Source organism: Rhinolophus sinicus, chromosome 13 (genome assembly GCF_057876585.1).
Source record: "Rhinolophus sinicus isolate RSI-liver-muscle chromosome 13, RSI-T2T, whole genome shotgun sequence".
Lineage (NCBI taxonomy): Eukaryota > Metazoa > Chordata > Mammalia > Chiroptera > Rhinolophidae > Rhinolophus > Rhinolophus sinicus.
Window position 1 is genome coordinate 37,152,313 of NC_142513.1, and position 15,738 is coordinate 37,168,050.

The 15,738-nt window shown below is 41.1% G+C and overlaps 1 protein-coding gene across 8 annotated transcripts in view; it reads right to left on the reverse strand.

Annotated features, from left to right (window-relative positions):
• The window catches only part of KIF16B (kinesin family member 16B), a 294,883-nt gene that overhangs the window by 245,850 nt on the left and 33,295 nt on the right, over positions 1 to 15,738 (reverse strand). For 7 of the 8 annotated variants that reach the window (XR_002136070.3, XR_016018232.1, XM_019714654.3 and 4 more), the window contains exons 2-3: positions 6,163 to 6,232; positions 4,017 to 4,130 (exon numbers count right to left, since the gene is read on the reverse strand). Coding sequence is in view for 5 of the 8 variants with exons in the window: in XM_019714654.3 (XP_019570213.3) it covers positions 4,017 to 4,130; positions 6,163 to 6,232 (184 nt within the window). In the remaining 3 variants the exon portion in view is untranslated. Of the gene's footprint in view, positions 1 to 4,016; positions 4,131 to 6,162; positions 6,233 to 15,738 lie in introns of those variants that run through there. The other variant, XM_074318293.2, reaches the window with a different exon arrangement.

Below are 15,738 nucleotides of genomic sequence, written 5' to 3' on the forward strand. Positions count from 1 at the left end.
GCTTACTCAATTCTCAACTGCAATAGCAGCTCACATAGTGTTCATGCATTAGTCCTCATAAAAATGATACAGGGTGAGCAGTGTCGCTAGGTCCATTTTCCAGGGGGAGAGGTTAGGTCACCGGGCATGCACAGTGAGTGGCAGATTTGGGATTTGCACCCAGGACCTTCTGACCCAAAAGCCTGTGTTTCTAAAGGACTCACAGCCATGAGTCCCCCAGCACTCGGCCGTGTGTTCCTCATAGCCATGTGTCCCCCAAGAGGCCCCCACCCGATCTAGAAGGACCTCCCCCAAAAACACTTCTGTGAAGAAGCAGAAGCCAGGAATCTCAGGGAGACTCAGGGCTCCAGACCACTCATTTGAGTTCGTTTTCACCACTGTATATGGAATATGAGGAAAAATTCAAACTATTTCTTCAATTCTCTCTCATTGAATAAAAGGCATTAAACAAAAGGCATCGTTTTTACCATTTCATAGGGTGTCACCCTATAGGAAGAACAGCCTTCCACAAACTTCCCAAAGAGTAAAGATCGCTCATACTTTTGTCTGGGGCTAAAACAAAGTCATGGAAAATACCATATTTAAATCAAACCCAAAAGTTTTCAAAATGAAATTCTTCCCTCGGGTTAAAATCCATACCCACTATTTCACTACTACTCTATTTTCCAGCAAACTAACTCAGCTGGCATCTCTGACAGACTCAGGGGGCCCAGGGCGAGGCTGAGGCTGGTTTACATGACTGCAAAACAGGGCTAGAAAATGTAGGTGCAGAGGTGCTGAGACCCAGGTCTGGCTCAGTCTCAGTTTCAAGTAACCCACCCGAAGTCGGCTGGGACTCAAAGAAGCAGAGGACACTGTCCATATCTCAGGGGTTCTTGGCAAGGAAAATAGGCTATCCCACCGCAGCTCCCACAAAGCCGTTATCTATCAAACAGGGTAAGGAAGGAAGGGCTGCTTTATGAAACTAATGACCTGCTCTCCCCACTGGCACCAAACCCACTGAGATCCTCACCTGTCCAGGTCACCTTGCTGCGCAGACTTTAAAGCCACCTTGCTGCGCAGACTTTAAAGCTGATTTCCAGAGTAATCCAAGGTATCATTTGGTCTCACTTGAGGGGAACTGCCCACAAGAGGGCACTGTTAAAACAAGACTCCTCTCCAGCTGGTCTACTGGGAGGTTTTCGGTTTCAAGTTTCTCCAGGGTTGAATCAAGAAACAGGTTGTGTGAGATCAAAGTCTCCCTTTCAAGTTTTCAAGAACCACTAAGAAAATTAGACCTTATTTAATAATGGTCTTTAATTTACATGAATATAGATTTAAAATGCTCACTGGTCTTTTTTTCTAAATCTAAAATTCATTTGGAAGGCAGAAATAATGGTCATCTTACTTGGTATTTGTTAAACATTTAGGGAAATTTGACTTGAACTACAGTATTAGGCATGACATATTTTCTCAAGATGCTTTTATATTCAAACGAAAGAAGAAGAGGAGGAGGAGGAAGGGGAAGGAGAAGAAGACGTCATGCTAAGTTTGCATCTTTCCTGTTTATAGTAGGGATACAACCTGTCAGCTTAATTCCTGTGCTGAATACGACAGCATGAAACATTAGTCAATATTCGAAATTGAAGCCCCTTTTAGTAACAACAGCTATTAAAATTAGAGATGAGAGAAAATTAGGTTTTCTTTAATAGAGTGTTTAAAAAATAGGTATTTTCCTGTATCTATGCTGGTTTGATTAGCACATAGTTGTACTAGGAAATGGTGTTTACTACCATATCTCAAGGCTTTTTTAATCTTGTAATTTATGGAACAATCTCAGGTTATTTATAGAGTCAAAGAACCCAAAGCATCTGAGAAATGCTGCTTATACCTGAAGCATGGAAATTATCCTTAACAATTGAAAGATTTCACAATCTAAAACTATTTTTAAGATCTGGGCATTTATTTTTAACTTCCAAAAGAGCTAAACTCGTTAGTGCTTCCCTGATCTTTATTCCTGCAGAACCCAGGAAATGTCACCTGTTCCCATAAGTTAACCACCATCCATAAACAAGTTCTTCCAATCAGCAAACATTAACTGAGTGCTGCCTGTGTGCTGTCACACGCCTCTACTCTGTCCCTGGGCTTTCCCTCAACACAGCCTTCTATTCCCAAAAGGCCTCAAATTCAGGTTAAATAAGGGGGCAATCCAGCCACTCGTTAGTTAAGTTAGAAGGGGAGAACTTCATGGCTCTTCATTCATCCTCTGTTGAAGACATTCTAAAGACTGTATAATGAACTGGCTTTTCCCTTAACAAAATCCCTTATACCAGCCACTTCATTCCCATTCCTATATTAAAGCCAAAATTTGGATTCCAATATCTATCTATAACATTCCTCACCAGACTCCTAGCTACCAACATTGATTAATCCAGTTAGTCAACACCAAAGTCATCTTCACTCACTCACTCGTTCATTTATTCATTCATTCAACAGGGCTGCCCTATCTGTCATTCAGAACACACCAATCCTTTTCTCATAGCCCTAAGACCTTCCAGTAGCATCTCCACTACCCTACCCATCAGTCCCAGGACCTCAGCTCTACAACTATTACGTCGATTGTGTCTATGGACTTGAGCAAGTTACCTGAGCTCACTGAGTCTCTTCAATAAAGAAAAATGGAGCTAATGTTGACCTTCTCTTGGTCCTTGTGAGGATTAACAGAGAGAGCGTACACGAGCACCAAGCAGGGTTTCTGACACCAATGCAAACTCCAGCAACACTGGTTCATCTTTCCTCACACAGCCCCTTCTTCATACCAGGCACTTCATCTCTCTTTACAGCTCTGATTCTGATTGCTCTTGTCTTTTCTGTTTCTCCCTGATGTTGAATCAACATCTTCTGGATACAATCACCCCAGTCCTCTCCTTTGAACAACTTCTCTATGTTCACAACCTACCTTAACTCCAACATTGCCTCAGAAAGTCAATCTCCATCACAATCCATTTCTAAACCAACTAAATTTGTCAAGTGTTGGGGTATATGCAAATAACCTGGGGATCATGCGAAAACATGCAGTTTCTGATTTAGCAGGCCTGGGACAGGTCCTGAGATTTTGCATTTCTAACATGTTCCCAGGTAACGCCAGTGATTCTGGTGCATGGACACATCAAATTTCAAGAAACCAGACAAGAACGCCATTTCAAGTGGCCACTGCACAGGCTGGACAGGAATTCTTAGCCTTGTTTTAACACATGGAGACCTGAAGTAATGTAGCTAAAGAAGCAGTTAACTAGCCAGGAAGAGGCCCAGCCATGAAATCCATGTTCTTCCCACACACACACTGGTGCTTCCCATAACCCAGCTCTGCTCAAACACCCTCCTTGACCCACCCAGGGAAACACCCTTGTCGTTCTGCTCACATGAAATGTCAACATGCAATGGTCTCCCGGGGGATCTTGGAGTCTTTTTTTATCTGCCTGTGTCATGTCTACATTTTAGACCATAAAAGCCTACAGCACAGGTTTCTTGGACAAATTCCATATTCACTCTAATTTTTAGAAAGATTCTGGATAAACAGTCCTTTCTTGCTAGAATCTTTCTTTCTAGAATCATAATGATCCATCCAGCAGGGGACATGTGACTTGGGATTAAAATCTACCTTCCAGAGCTCTGCATTGTAGCAAGAACCAAGACTAAGTGGTTTATTTGCCAAGATTAGCAGCAAACAGCCCCCCAAAAATGTTTTATTTGCAGATCTCCTGCAAAACAGTAGTTTTGAAATAAAAGTTAAGAAATAAAAAAGGTTCTGAAATAAAAGTTAATGGTCATCAGGCTTATGGGTTAAAGACAATCATTTTGGGGGGGATTTGATTCTTCTCAGGCTTAAGACAAATGGTGCTAATTTACCAAAGATTAATTTTATATAAATTATACTCAGAAAAAAAACAACAGTAAGCTGTTTTAAGAGTTTTAGGGTAGGCATGTTTTTCTCAATATGAAAATAAACCAAAGTAAAGATTTTGAAAATGTCTTACTGTTTCTTGTGAAACATAATCTGGACTTTTTGTATCAGCAGAATAAAAAGAAAAGTCGTAAGTGAAGGTCTTGGTCCGTTCTCTTCCTGAGTCCCCCGTCCCTCCTTCTGGTATCTGGATAGAGATGATTATGATAAAAAGAAAATAATAATAAAGTAAGAGTACTCTCAGTTAACAAGTGAACCAATTAAAAAAATTATCTTCATAAAAAATATGCAATGACCACCATTTTTCATATTTATATCCTAAGAAGCAATTAATTCTTCCTGAACCCCCCACCCCCAGCAAAATAAATAAATAAATAAACCTCAAGTCCTCCCAGCAATCCACGGCCACTCTATGATACAACCCAATACTACTTTCTTGGACTTTTTATCATGATTACCTTATATGAACCCAGCACTTCAGCCAGACTTGATTTTTGCCCACCTTCAATGCTTTTTACTGTTCTCTCCACCCGAAACCACCAGAGCTGGGTCTGCACAAGGCCAGGGGGTGCTATTCACATAGTTTATGATGTGACTGGAACTCCCTAGACTTGTGTGATTTTGTGGCCCCACTGAAAACTATAGGTCAGATGCTTCCTCTTAGATGAAGCTTCCCTTGGGCACTCCATCCAGAAGTAACTCCTCCCACCTCTGAGAGACTAGACTCTCCCAACACATAGCACCTTATTGCAGATGTTTGCAAATATATTGTCCACCTGGCTCTGTTACCTAAACTGAACCAAAAAACATGTTTAAAAATCTTCAAATTCCACCAAAGCCTCACACAGCTCCCTGGACATATGCTGAACAAATCCAATGAGCATCATGTTTTCCCAACACAATTCAGATACTATAAAGAAAAAATATTAAGGTTCTTATTATTAAAATGTTAAAAATCTGGGCGTCTTTTGTGGTTACATCAGTTGAGGAAACGTTTGTAAAACTCAAAAAGCAACAAAATAATCAAGGAAAACAGATTCCATTATGCATAAAGAAAGGAGACTCACCCAAGGCCAGGGTCTCTCACTGTTTCAGTAAATGCAATTTTTTAATGATTTAACTTTTACCACAGCACTGTGAACATACAAAGATACATGAAGCAAAGGAAAGGCAATTAACAGCAGGGAAGGGACAAGTGGTGACTGGTAGAAATGTGAGAAAATATTGGAGGTCAAAGGAGGGAAAGCTAAGTGTGGGCCAGAGAGAAGATACAAGGATTGTGGTCAGTGGAGAAAGAAAGACATTCCACTGGAGAATGCCTCAGGCAAAGGACACCAGAGCCTCAAGGGAGGACTATCAAATTATCCAGTGCACAGCCCAACTGCAGGATAGGGGCATTCCCCAGCTTCTACCACTGGAGATCAAGTTGTACTACTTTGAAATTAGATTTCAAAGTGTCCAGTCCCTTGAGCCACAAATTAAGAGAAATCCAACTTGAGGATGACCTGCTGCTGGCCACGAAGCAGCAGGCCTCAGAAATGCAGATCTCTAAGTTTATGACATATGTCAGGAGAAAGGGGTTGAGTCTATAAAGCACACGATTTCTTTATTATTAATTTTACACCCTCATTTCCTCCCTAAGTGAAAAGTATTCAGGGTCCTTAACAAATTCACTGACAAAGAAACAATTAGGATATTTTAAGTGCAAATGGAAGAACTTGCTAACTTAGAAAATTTTTCATTTTGTTTTTTCAGAAAAAAAAAAAAGTGTTTTTTCATCTTTTACCCCTGAGCTCCTCTTACAAAGTTTATAAAACATGATTGTTTTCATTAAAAATGAAAACAAATCTAGGGCCAAAGCTTATTTAATGATTCACAAAATGCAGTCAACTGCCAGGCTAAGAGTCCACCACAGGATACAGGATAAAAATGCTTAGGTCTGGACTAAGCGATGAGCTCACACACCAGGGTTACAGCTCTGATCTGGTTTTCAGATCAGATGCAACCAGGGATGGGAGAGGAAGCAGAGGGTCAACCCTCTTGCTTCATGACTGAGCCCAAGCCAAGAGCAAGTCGATATGGCTAATGGAACTGAGGAGTGGCTCATTTCAAGTAGCAGTGCTGCAAGGGCAGAAGCATTTTTATTTATCCAAGCAATTCTGATAATAAAACAAACATGGGGGCTCATGGACCAGGAGCAAGGCCAGGTTGCTACTTACCTTTAAGTTTGTGATTGTTGTTTTGCTTTTCTCCATTTGAATAATGAATTTGGCTTCCAGGTCCTTTTCCCTGAAACACAAATAATTCTGTTTGGTTAGAAAAGAAAAGATTGTTTAAAACATTTTGTATTTACTGTTTACATATGGGAGTTTGTTTTTAAATGGCATCTGAAGCACAATCCCTGATATGACTCCCCCTAAATCCTTACTAACATAAACATGCAGACACACAAAATAGAAGTCACCATTAAAAACTAAGACTGACAAATAACGTGTTGTCAAAACCTAGAAGAATTTCTAACTGTAAGCCAAAAGAAGTATAAATGAAATGACAGAAAACATGGAGATGTTGAAACATGGAGAGAATCATGATAAAAGCAGCCCCACCCAACAAGTTACAAAAAGAAAGACTGCATCCCTTCACCCAGGATGAGCTAAAAGATAAACTGGAACGAGTGGTCACAACCCGGTGCTGCTTCTAGAATCAGCCAGGGCACTGCTCCCTCATCCCCCCCTTCTTTCTATTTCCAGTCAGAACAGGAAGTCAAGAGAACTCCTGAAAAGTATAGTTCTCTAGGATAAATGACCATATATCTACACAATTGAGTGTGACATAACTGAAAAAGAAACGAAGATCTCTACATGCTGCTATGGAAGCCAGGATCTACTGTTAAGTGGAGAACGCAGGTGGGGAAAAATATACACAGAATGCTACCATTTATATTTAAAGATAAGAAGGGATAACCTGAGTATTTTTCAAAAAGATACCTATAGAGAAAGAAGAAAATGGAGTGGAAGGAACAAGGATAGAAAATTAGATTTCTTAAAAAAAAAAAAAATACCATCATCTGTGATGAGGCAGGAAAAGAGTTAATAAAAGTGAGCCTGAAAGGGGACTGCCCAGGCCTGCATCCCCTCCCCAGGGACCACCCAGGCTCATCCCCTAGAGAAAGAGGAGATAAGACCCTAACCAGAGTGGTTTAGTTTTAATGCCAGCGCAATCTGCTGGAGTCTGCCTATTGTTTGAACTCCAGCCTCATTATAATTCAATTAAAATAAAATGAACATTATGGCTTGCCCCCCGGGGCCCCCAGGGGATTTTCTGTGTGCATTCTAAGAATATGTGCAGAAAAAAACTAGTTATATAACTACCATATGTCAATCAAATGGCCTCAGTCTATGGATCGAATGTCCTGAGTTTGGATGTCACATCTTCCCATGTAAGAACATTTACGTACCCTTCCTTTCTTATATAAGAAAAACCTAACCTGAAGTTAGGTACAGTTGTCTGCTCAAGGCTTTGCCCCGAACATCTTCTCTGCCAGCGCCTTTCTTCTTCAATAAACTTTCTACCTTCTATTCCTTTTGAGTCTTGTGAATGCTTTCACATTCTGTAAACGGCCAGCAGTATCCAAAGACAAAACATTTGGTGCAGACTCTACCTCCTCCTCCCTCCCTCAGGAGCCTCTCACAGAAGGGTGTTAGACCGTCCCACTCCCTTCGCTCCCTGTCTCCTTTACTTTCGATTTCTGATTTCTACGAGGCAACTCCAGTGTTCTAGCTGGGGCATCAGTCGGTAAGTGGATATGCCTGGGGACATCCGTGGGGCATCAGAAATTCCACAGATTGGGTCCATGACGCCTGAACTTAGTAGTGCTGGGGACGCCCTCATAGGTCAGTCTCACACTCTCTCAAGCTCTGACATACCAGGTAATGAGTACACTAATTCTGTAACTCCCGAGTTAGAGACTCCTCAAGAAATGGCGGAGAATTAGGGGGACACCAGCTATCATGAACCACCACTCCTGCAGCCACAGGAAGTAGCCCCTCTATTGACAAGCCGGGAACTTGTCAAACCAGGAAGCACACTGGAGCTCCCTTGTCTCTGCCATCGGAGCCTCTCTTAGGCTAATGTTTGGCACCAGTTCTGGGCTTATATGCTGTCTGGGCTTCGTGCCAATCTGGGGCCTCTCTGAGGCCAATCTGCAGTGTCAGGTTGGTTAGAGACCGGGTTTTAACCCCAAGCTCCTCATTTCAGGAAGATTTAGTTCTGTAAGTACCCATCTAGTTTTTATTTTGTTTACCTCTAGTCTGTCCTTTCCCTTTTTTCCCTCATACTCCATTTCCCTTTTCTATTTGTATCTTAAACTACAAATAGGAGGCTCTATATCTATACCATTTGAGAGCCCCCTAGGTCATATATTAGCAAACTGGTCAACTTACAATTATAAGCCAATGATGTTTTATTGTAACACTGCTTGGCCCATATATGTTCTAAATTCTAAAGAAAGGGTAGGTAAATTTTCTTACAGCAGGACACGTGATGTCCAAATGTATGACATTTGACATATAGACTGAGGTCATTTGATTGACATATGTTGGTTATGTAACTAGTTTATTTCTGCACATGTTCTTACCCATAATGCATACAGAAAAACCCATGGTGGAGGTGGGGGCAAGCCATAATATCCATTTTAATTTAATTGTATTATAATGAGGATGGAGTTCAAACAACAGGCAGGTTCCAGCAGTCTGGCAAGCCTTAAAACTAGATCATTCGGTTAGGGTCTTATCTCTTTTTCAGGGTGTTGGGACAGCTTACTTTATCTCTAGGGGATGAGCCAGGGCAGTGCCTGGGGAAGGGATGCAGGTCTGGGCAGTCCCCCTTCGGGCTCACTTTTATTAACGCTTTTTCTGCCTCATCAATCTGTAAATCAATTTTAGAATAATGAAAATAATTTACACAAAAATGAAACAATGTATTTTAAATTAACCTAAAACACAAAAGTTGAAGCAAATAAACCTAACTGTGCACTGCACAGTGCAAAACAATGTCAATTATGACTATATGGAGAAATTTGACTGTATAATGTAGTAGGACGTAGCCCAAGGAGAGAGAACTATAAAGAAATCTTAAAACATTTTTGGTAATCATATTTTTGGTGATAAAGTATCATAATTCTGAGATGTTTGTGTATTGTAGAATAATACATGAATAATTATGTCGGTGCCACTGAGAACCAAGGTTTTTGGTTGAAAGGAGATACACACATAAAATTCATGAGGTTAAGTAAAAACTCCATAAAGTGCTGAATCTGAATAGGAAAAACTAGCATGAACTTTACCTAAAATTGACAGTGTCCAGGCAATAATGAAAGCCAGCTGCCATGTAGTTGAGAAGCCCTCTGGAGAGACCTAGGTCTGGAGGAACTGACGCCTGCCCGCAGCCACGTGGGAGAGCACCCTACCCAGGTCACACCAGGAGATGACTGTGGAGCATGCTGACACCTAGAGTGCAGCCTTGGGAGAGACCCTGAGTGGGAGGACCCAGCTAAAGTGCCCCCCAGATTTCTGTCCCACAGAAACTGTGAGATAATAAATTCTGTTTTAAGCCCCTAAATTTGGGGATAATTTGTCACATAGTAAGAATTAAATGATACAAGGGTCATGTCAAAAGTACCGAGGAATCAACCTAAGTTCCTACTGACCAAATCGAGTATCAAAAAGAGTAATAACCACGGACTAAAAACACATAGACTATGCATGTTTATGAACTCATAATTTAAAAATAAAACCTGGATGGTCCCCTTTGAAGGATCAAAAGAATTTCCTCATTATATCTTGAAAGATATTAGATAAAGGGAAAGAATCAAGCATTTCCCCTACATTTCCTAAACAATCTGCACTCCAGGGTAACCAAATAATTGTCACAGTTGTCCAGAGGAAGTCTCTCTTATCAAGGTTTTCCAGCTAATAAATGAAGATGGAATGAAAGAATTAGAATATCATCATTTTGCAATCCCTGGTGAATTAATGGCTAACTACAGCCACTAAGAGACAATCCAACATGTTGCACCTTCAAACTGAAGGACCAACCCACTGCTACAGGAGTCTTGACCCTCACTTAATGACCAGGAAATACAGGGGGAACACAACCAACAGTGCCAGGGAGGCGACCAGCACAATCCAGCCTCTGGGAAAGCTGACAGATAAATTATCCAGTTTCTTCAATAACAATGATAACAAACTGCAAGGAATATAAGGATAGAAGGGTAACTTACTGATTAAAAAAGGCTTAAAAGATATAACCAAATGGATCTCAACTCAAAAAGAAAAAGCATGTTTTTTAATTATAAGATATGTAGGGAAATGGTAACTAGATATTTGATGATATTAAGGAATTATTATTACTATTTTAGGTGTGACAATGGTATCATGATAATTAGAAAAGGTCTTAACCTTTTAGAGATACATACTGAAATATTTACAAATGAAATGATATAACATCTGGGATTTACTTTAAGATAATCCAGGGGTGGGGGAACCAGGTGGGGATAGCATCTGGCCACCTCAGGATGAACATACAGAACACCTAAACCCAATGAACATGTAGTAGACATTAGTCAAGAACTACAATAGATTCACACAGAATCCATTTATTGTATTTTGCCGTGTATAATGTGCTCCAGTGCAAAATGTGCATCCACATTTTTAGCCCAAACTTTCAGGGGGAAAAATACTCCGTTTTAATTTTTAATTCAAAATTGTAGGTACTTGTTTTTTGTATCATAAAGGAATTTTAGGGGGGCGGCCAGATGGCTCAGTTGGTTAGAGCGCGAGCTCTTAACAACAGGGTGGCCGGTTCAATTCCCACATGGGCCAATGAGCTGCGCCCCCTGTAACTAACACTGAAAACGGTGACTGGACTTAGAGCTGAGCTGTGTCCTCCACAACTAGATTAAAGGACAACAACATGACTTGGAGCTTATAGATCCTGGAAAAAACACACTGTTACCCAATATAATGAGAAAAAAAAAAAAAAAAAGGAATGTTAGCATTTATTTTTTAACACATTATGGTACAAGAAATTTTATGTAACAAATAATTACAAAACACAAGAACTGACACAAGGTATAAGAAATTTTATGTACTGATAACAAATTTATGATATTTATGCATCAAAGAAGGCCAAGAACTCTTCCTCGTTGCAAGTTCATCCTAAATTCAACAAAACCCATCACTGTATTCCAGGGTATTATTTTGCATATGGATATCATTATTGATTTCTAGAGTTACACTTTTAACTCATAAGAATAAATAAAATAATTAAAAACATATATAGATACGGAATTAGTACTATCCATGTATAATGTGCATCCTTATTTTTCTTCAACAAATTTGGGCAAAAAAAGTGCACATTATGGTATACACAGCAAAATACGGTAACTTTTCCAAGCCAGTTTGATGAAGGGTGTGGCTGGATAAACTGAACAATGGCTTAAAAGTCAGGTAAACAAATGAAATCCCTCTTGTGTACAAAGAGCTTCCATTCCTGCCCTCCAGGTCTTGGACTGCTCCACTATGGGCCCCAAAGTGAGAATTGCATGAGGGACACCCTGGGTTCATGTGGCTCTAAAACAAATGCTTCACAAACTGGCTCCTTTGCTCCTACAGCACTCAACTACCAAAAGTATATATCCTGCCCAGCAAGAGAACTGGGCAGGGATGAGTTTTAACACCACAGACTGCCACATCTGGGTTCCTCCCATTCCCACGTGGGTTGGGGGGGGAAGAAGGAGGTAGGGGAGGGGGGGAAGGGGGGGGAAGGTGAGGGGAAGGGGGGGGAGGGGGAAAGCGGGGGGGGGGGAAGGATGTGGGGGGGAAGGAGGTGGGGAGGTGGAAAAAAACAAACGTGAAGCAATGCAGCTCATACCATGCCTCCTTCCTATTGGTTGCCAAAGATTAAGTAATGCCACAGCTCAGAGCCTTATATCTTTGGAGCAGCTGGATTTAAAAGGCCCTACACATGATCCTTTATTCTAACCTACAGGTAACCACAAAGTATTTTCCCAGTTTTAAATTAACATCCACTCTATGCAAACAACTAGGAAAGATACTGACTGAAAGACTATTATGTAATATATGCATCTTTCTATCAGCACTTCTGAAATCAAAACTGAAATCAAAGGGTTCACTACCTCCGTGACATCGTATGACTGGGATTTGGTAGTGGGGAAGGGTGTGGTAACAGGTTCACTGTTCTGAGGTCCATACCTTTCCCCAGTTTCTCAAAAAGCTCTGTGCCCCAAAAGATAGGAACCCCAGCTAAGACCCTTGTTACTCAAAACGTAGCCCAGGACCTAGCAGCGTCAGAATTTTCAGGGAACTTGTGAGCGATGAGGGATCTCAGGCCCCACCTCAGACATACTGAATGGGAACTTTCATTTTAACAAGAGCCCTAGGTATTTCCAATGAACACTAAAGTTTGAAAAACACTACTCTGACATTATGTTAATATGACAGTGATAACTGGTCTTACATTTACTCTCATGAAACAAACGCTACAATGTTCATACTTTGTACACTGGGGAACTAACTTTGTACTTTCACCTTTAAGCTTTATTTTAAAATTGCATGAAAGAATATGGATATAACCTACGTCAGCTGACATTGTCTCTACCCTTTGCTCTTAAAGTGTACATTAGCTTCTGACCAAGAGCAATAAATGTCTGACATAATCAGATCTAAGAAGTCATCTGAGTGCCATCACATCCAGCTTCCGTCATCCTCAGCACTCTGCCCCACTATCAGCTTCTAGCCCTTTCTATCCTCAGACTGTTTCCCAATATCAGTGTTAAGGTTGCTTGAAGTCATTTTAAAAGTAATCACAGGTCATCAAAATTAAGATGGAGGCCATCTGTTCCAGAAAGGAAATTTCACAAATAATTCCCTAGATTGTTTTCTTCTTAAGCATAAAAACTAAAACTATAAGCAAAAAGGAGTATCTTTACTCCGAAAATAATCTCTAAGTATAATATTTATAACAAAGATGCTAGCTAGAGATTTAGCCATAGAGAGCAAATCTCACTGCAGTTCTTGAAAATACTTATGGAAAAGCCAAAGTAACCTCTATAAAGTGGTTATGATGGTTGGAGTTATTAACTGTTGAAACTAACCCTTGGGTACCTTGATCCCTTATAGATTCCAGGAGGGTTGTGAAACTTCCAAATATTTCACAGATGCAGGAAAGAAGGAAGGCTCATTCCCTGCACACCCTACTGACCAATCCTGCCCAGCCCCCACATCTACTGGAGAATGGAGACTGACGGCTCACGGCCTCCTCTGCACCCCAGGGCCTTGAACTATCATAGGTGACTTCAGGGTCCTCGTGATACTCCATCCAACAGCCTTACCTCCCACTTCTTCATCCCCCACCCAACATTCAGTTACCTAGTCCTGTCCAATCTACCCCCTATTTACCAACCTCAGCCACATGTCTCCAGTCCACAGCCATTGTCCCATGTCGGGCCACCACCACCTCTCCCTAGTCTCTTTACCATCAACCCTGTCCTCTCCCATCCACACTCCACTCTGCTATCAGAGAGATTCTTTCAAAGTATACATCTTACCATGAGGCTTCCTGCTTTAAACTCTTTTGGTGACTTTTCAAAGGCTATAGGATAAAATCCAACTCTCTGTGGTACACCAAGCTCTTCGTGATCTGACCCTAACTAATACTGCCATTCAACACGACATCTATTCCATCTGCTCACCTGTGCAACTCCCAGCCATCCCTGCAGATTCAGCTTAGGCTCCACACACCCTGGAGAGAGCCTTCACAAGCCCTCTGTATCGCCTGGTTAGATGGCCCACCTGCTTGTCTCACCCACCAGACTCTGAACTCCTTAAGAGTAAGGACTTGCCTGTCTGGGTTTGCATCCCCAGGTCCTGGCACAGGACCTGCAACTTTGAGGTGCTCGTAAAATGGCTGTTGAATGTGATGGGTTGACTGAGATGTTACATAAATGGTTCTTACCCCAGCCTACTTTTTGCCACGTGCATCCTCTACTTAATGCGATCTCCCTACTAGCCCCCCAGCATCCTTTGTTCTTACTTTCCCACATACTAAGGTATCTTCCCATCCACATTTTGAAGCAAAGTTTGTCTCAGGTCTGGTTTGACTTACCTAGCCTGATAAACCTTCAGAAACAATTTCCCTTCGTACACTTACCTAGCTTATCCCACTCATGAGGGTTTCATCCCTGCTAATGTCACTCTCCAGTTACTCTAGAGAATCCCAGGGAAGTGAGGACTCAGATTCCTTCACACTCCACAACCTGAGCTCACCAAGCATAAGGGGGCAAAGCTCACAATCCACACTCTGTGCTTTGTCTTGATCCTTCAGCTGAAAACCGGAAAACACCCAGCACTGATTATTCCCCCAGCACAGGTCAATTTCCTCTAACATTTAAGAAACATGGGACATAAATCTTGCCGTTTTTCTCATATTGAGGAAAATAAATAATCCTAAAATATTATTTGAACATTGATTTGATAATAGAGCAAAATGAACTACATCTCTCCCTGGCCACTTTGGTGAATTGGGTTTCTCAACCAAAAAGTCAATTATGGTCTCTTCGTATAAATAAGTAATTTATTTGAAAGGTCTGGAAGCTAGATCATAAGATGCCACAAATGAACCAGCTACAGTAAGTATACTGAGTTATAGATCAATACTGGGGGAGAAGGGAGAAAGGAAAAGAAAAGGTGTAAAATATCCCATCAGAAAAAGAGATAAATTATGTCAGCTCTGAGATATATGAATACGAGAAAGCTTATAAGAAAAAAACAACTCTATGTTAATTCAAACATTCTAAAAATGTTTTTAAATTATTCAGCAATTCAAATTGATTCCATTTGTTCATTGCTATTTTTGGCCACTCCATGATAAGCTGCCTGAGTAGATGGTGCTAAGATCTCCAAACTGAGCCATTAGCTTGGAAGATTCTAAACAGTGACTTAGTCACCTGGATTTCTGAAGTATATCAGTATCCCCCAAATTTACTTTAAAACTTATAAACTATGAACCAATATTTAATTGCCCTCATTTTGGTGGCAGGGCACTGAACAACAAAGATAAAAATGAAAAACTCTGCTTTAAAAAAGAATGTGTGACCTCCATGGGTACTATGGAAAGAAGCCCGAGGAACACTGGTAAGTAGGAGAAGGAACAAGTAGCAAAAAACTGTGCCGACCACGATCCAGTCTGCAGTTAGATAAATAAGGCAGAATATGCACCTGTATGCTTCTAGGTGCACAAAACATCTCTGAATATTTCTGCAAGAACAAACAGGAAGCTGTTAACAGTGGTACCTCTGGACAGTAAGTGACAGCAGGACCTCAGGGGATGAGAAAATGAATTGAACACTTTGCTGCTGGAGTTTGTTTTAGCGTGATTTAATATGACTTGTATAATTAACACAAATTTGGTTAATTAAAAGACACAAATCCCCTGACTTAAAACTTTGGGTGGCTTCTCAGTGCTCTAGGGTAAGTCCAAGTCCTTCCTTACAAGGCATGAAAACGAGGGCTGGTATACTGACCCTCCGCCCCTGACGACCTGACCGTACAGCAGCCACCTCACCTCCACTTCGCAGTTTCTCACGTCCCCCAGCATTGGTCATCACCACGCACTGCCTACATTTGCCACTCCCCTTTCCTACCTAGTGCTCAACATTCAAAACCAGGCCCAGATTCCCCTCTTTAGGAAAGCATTCCTGATCCCCTCTGCTCAAT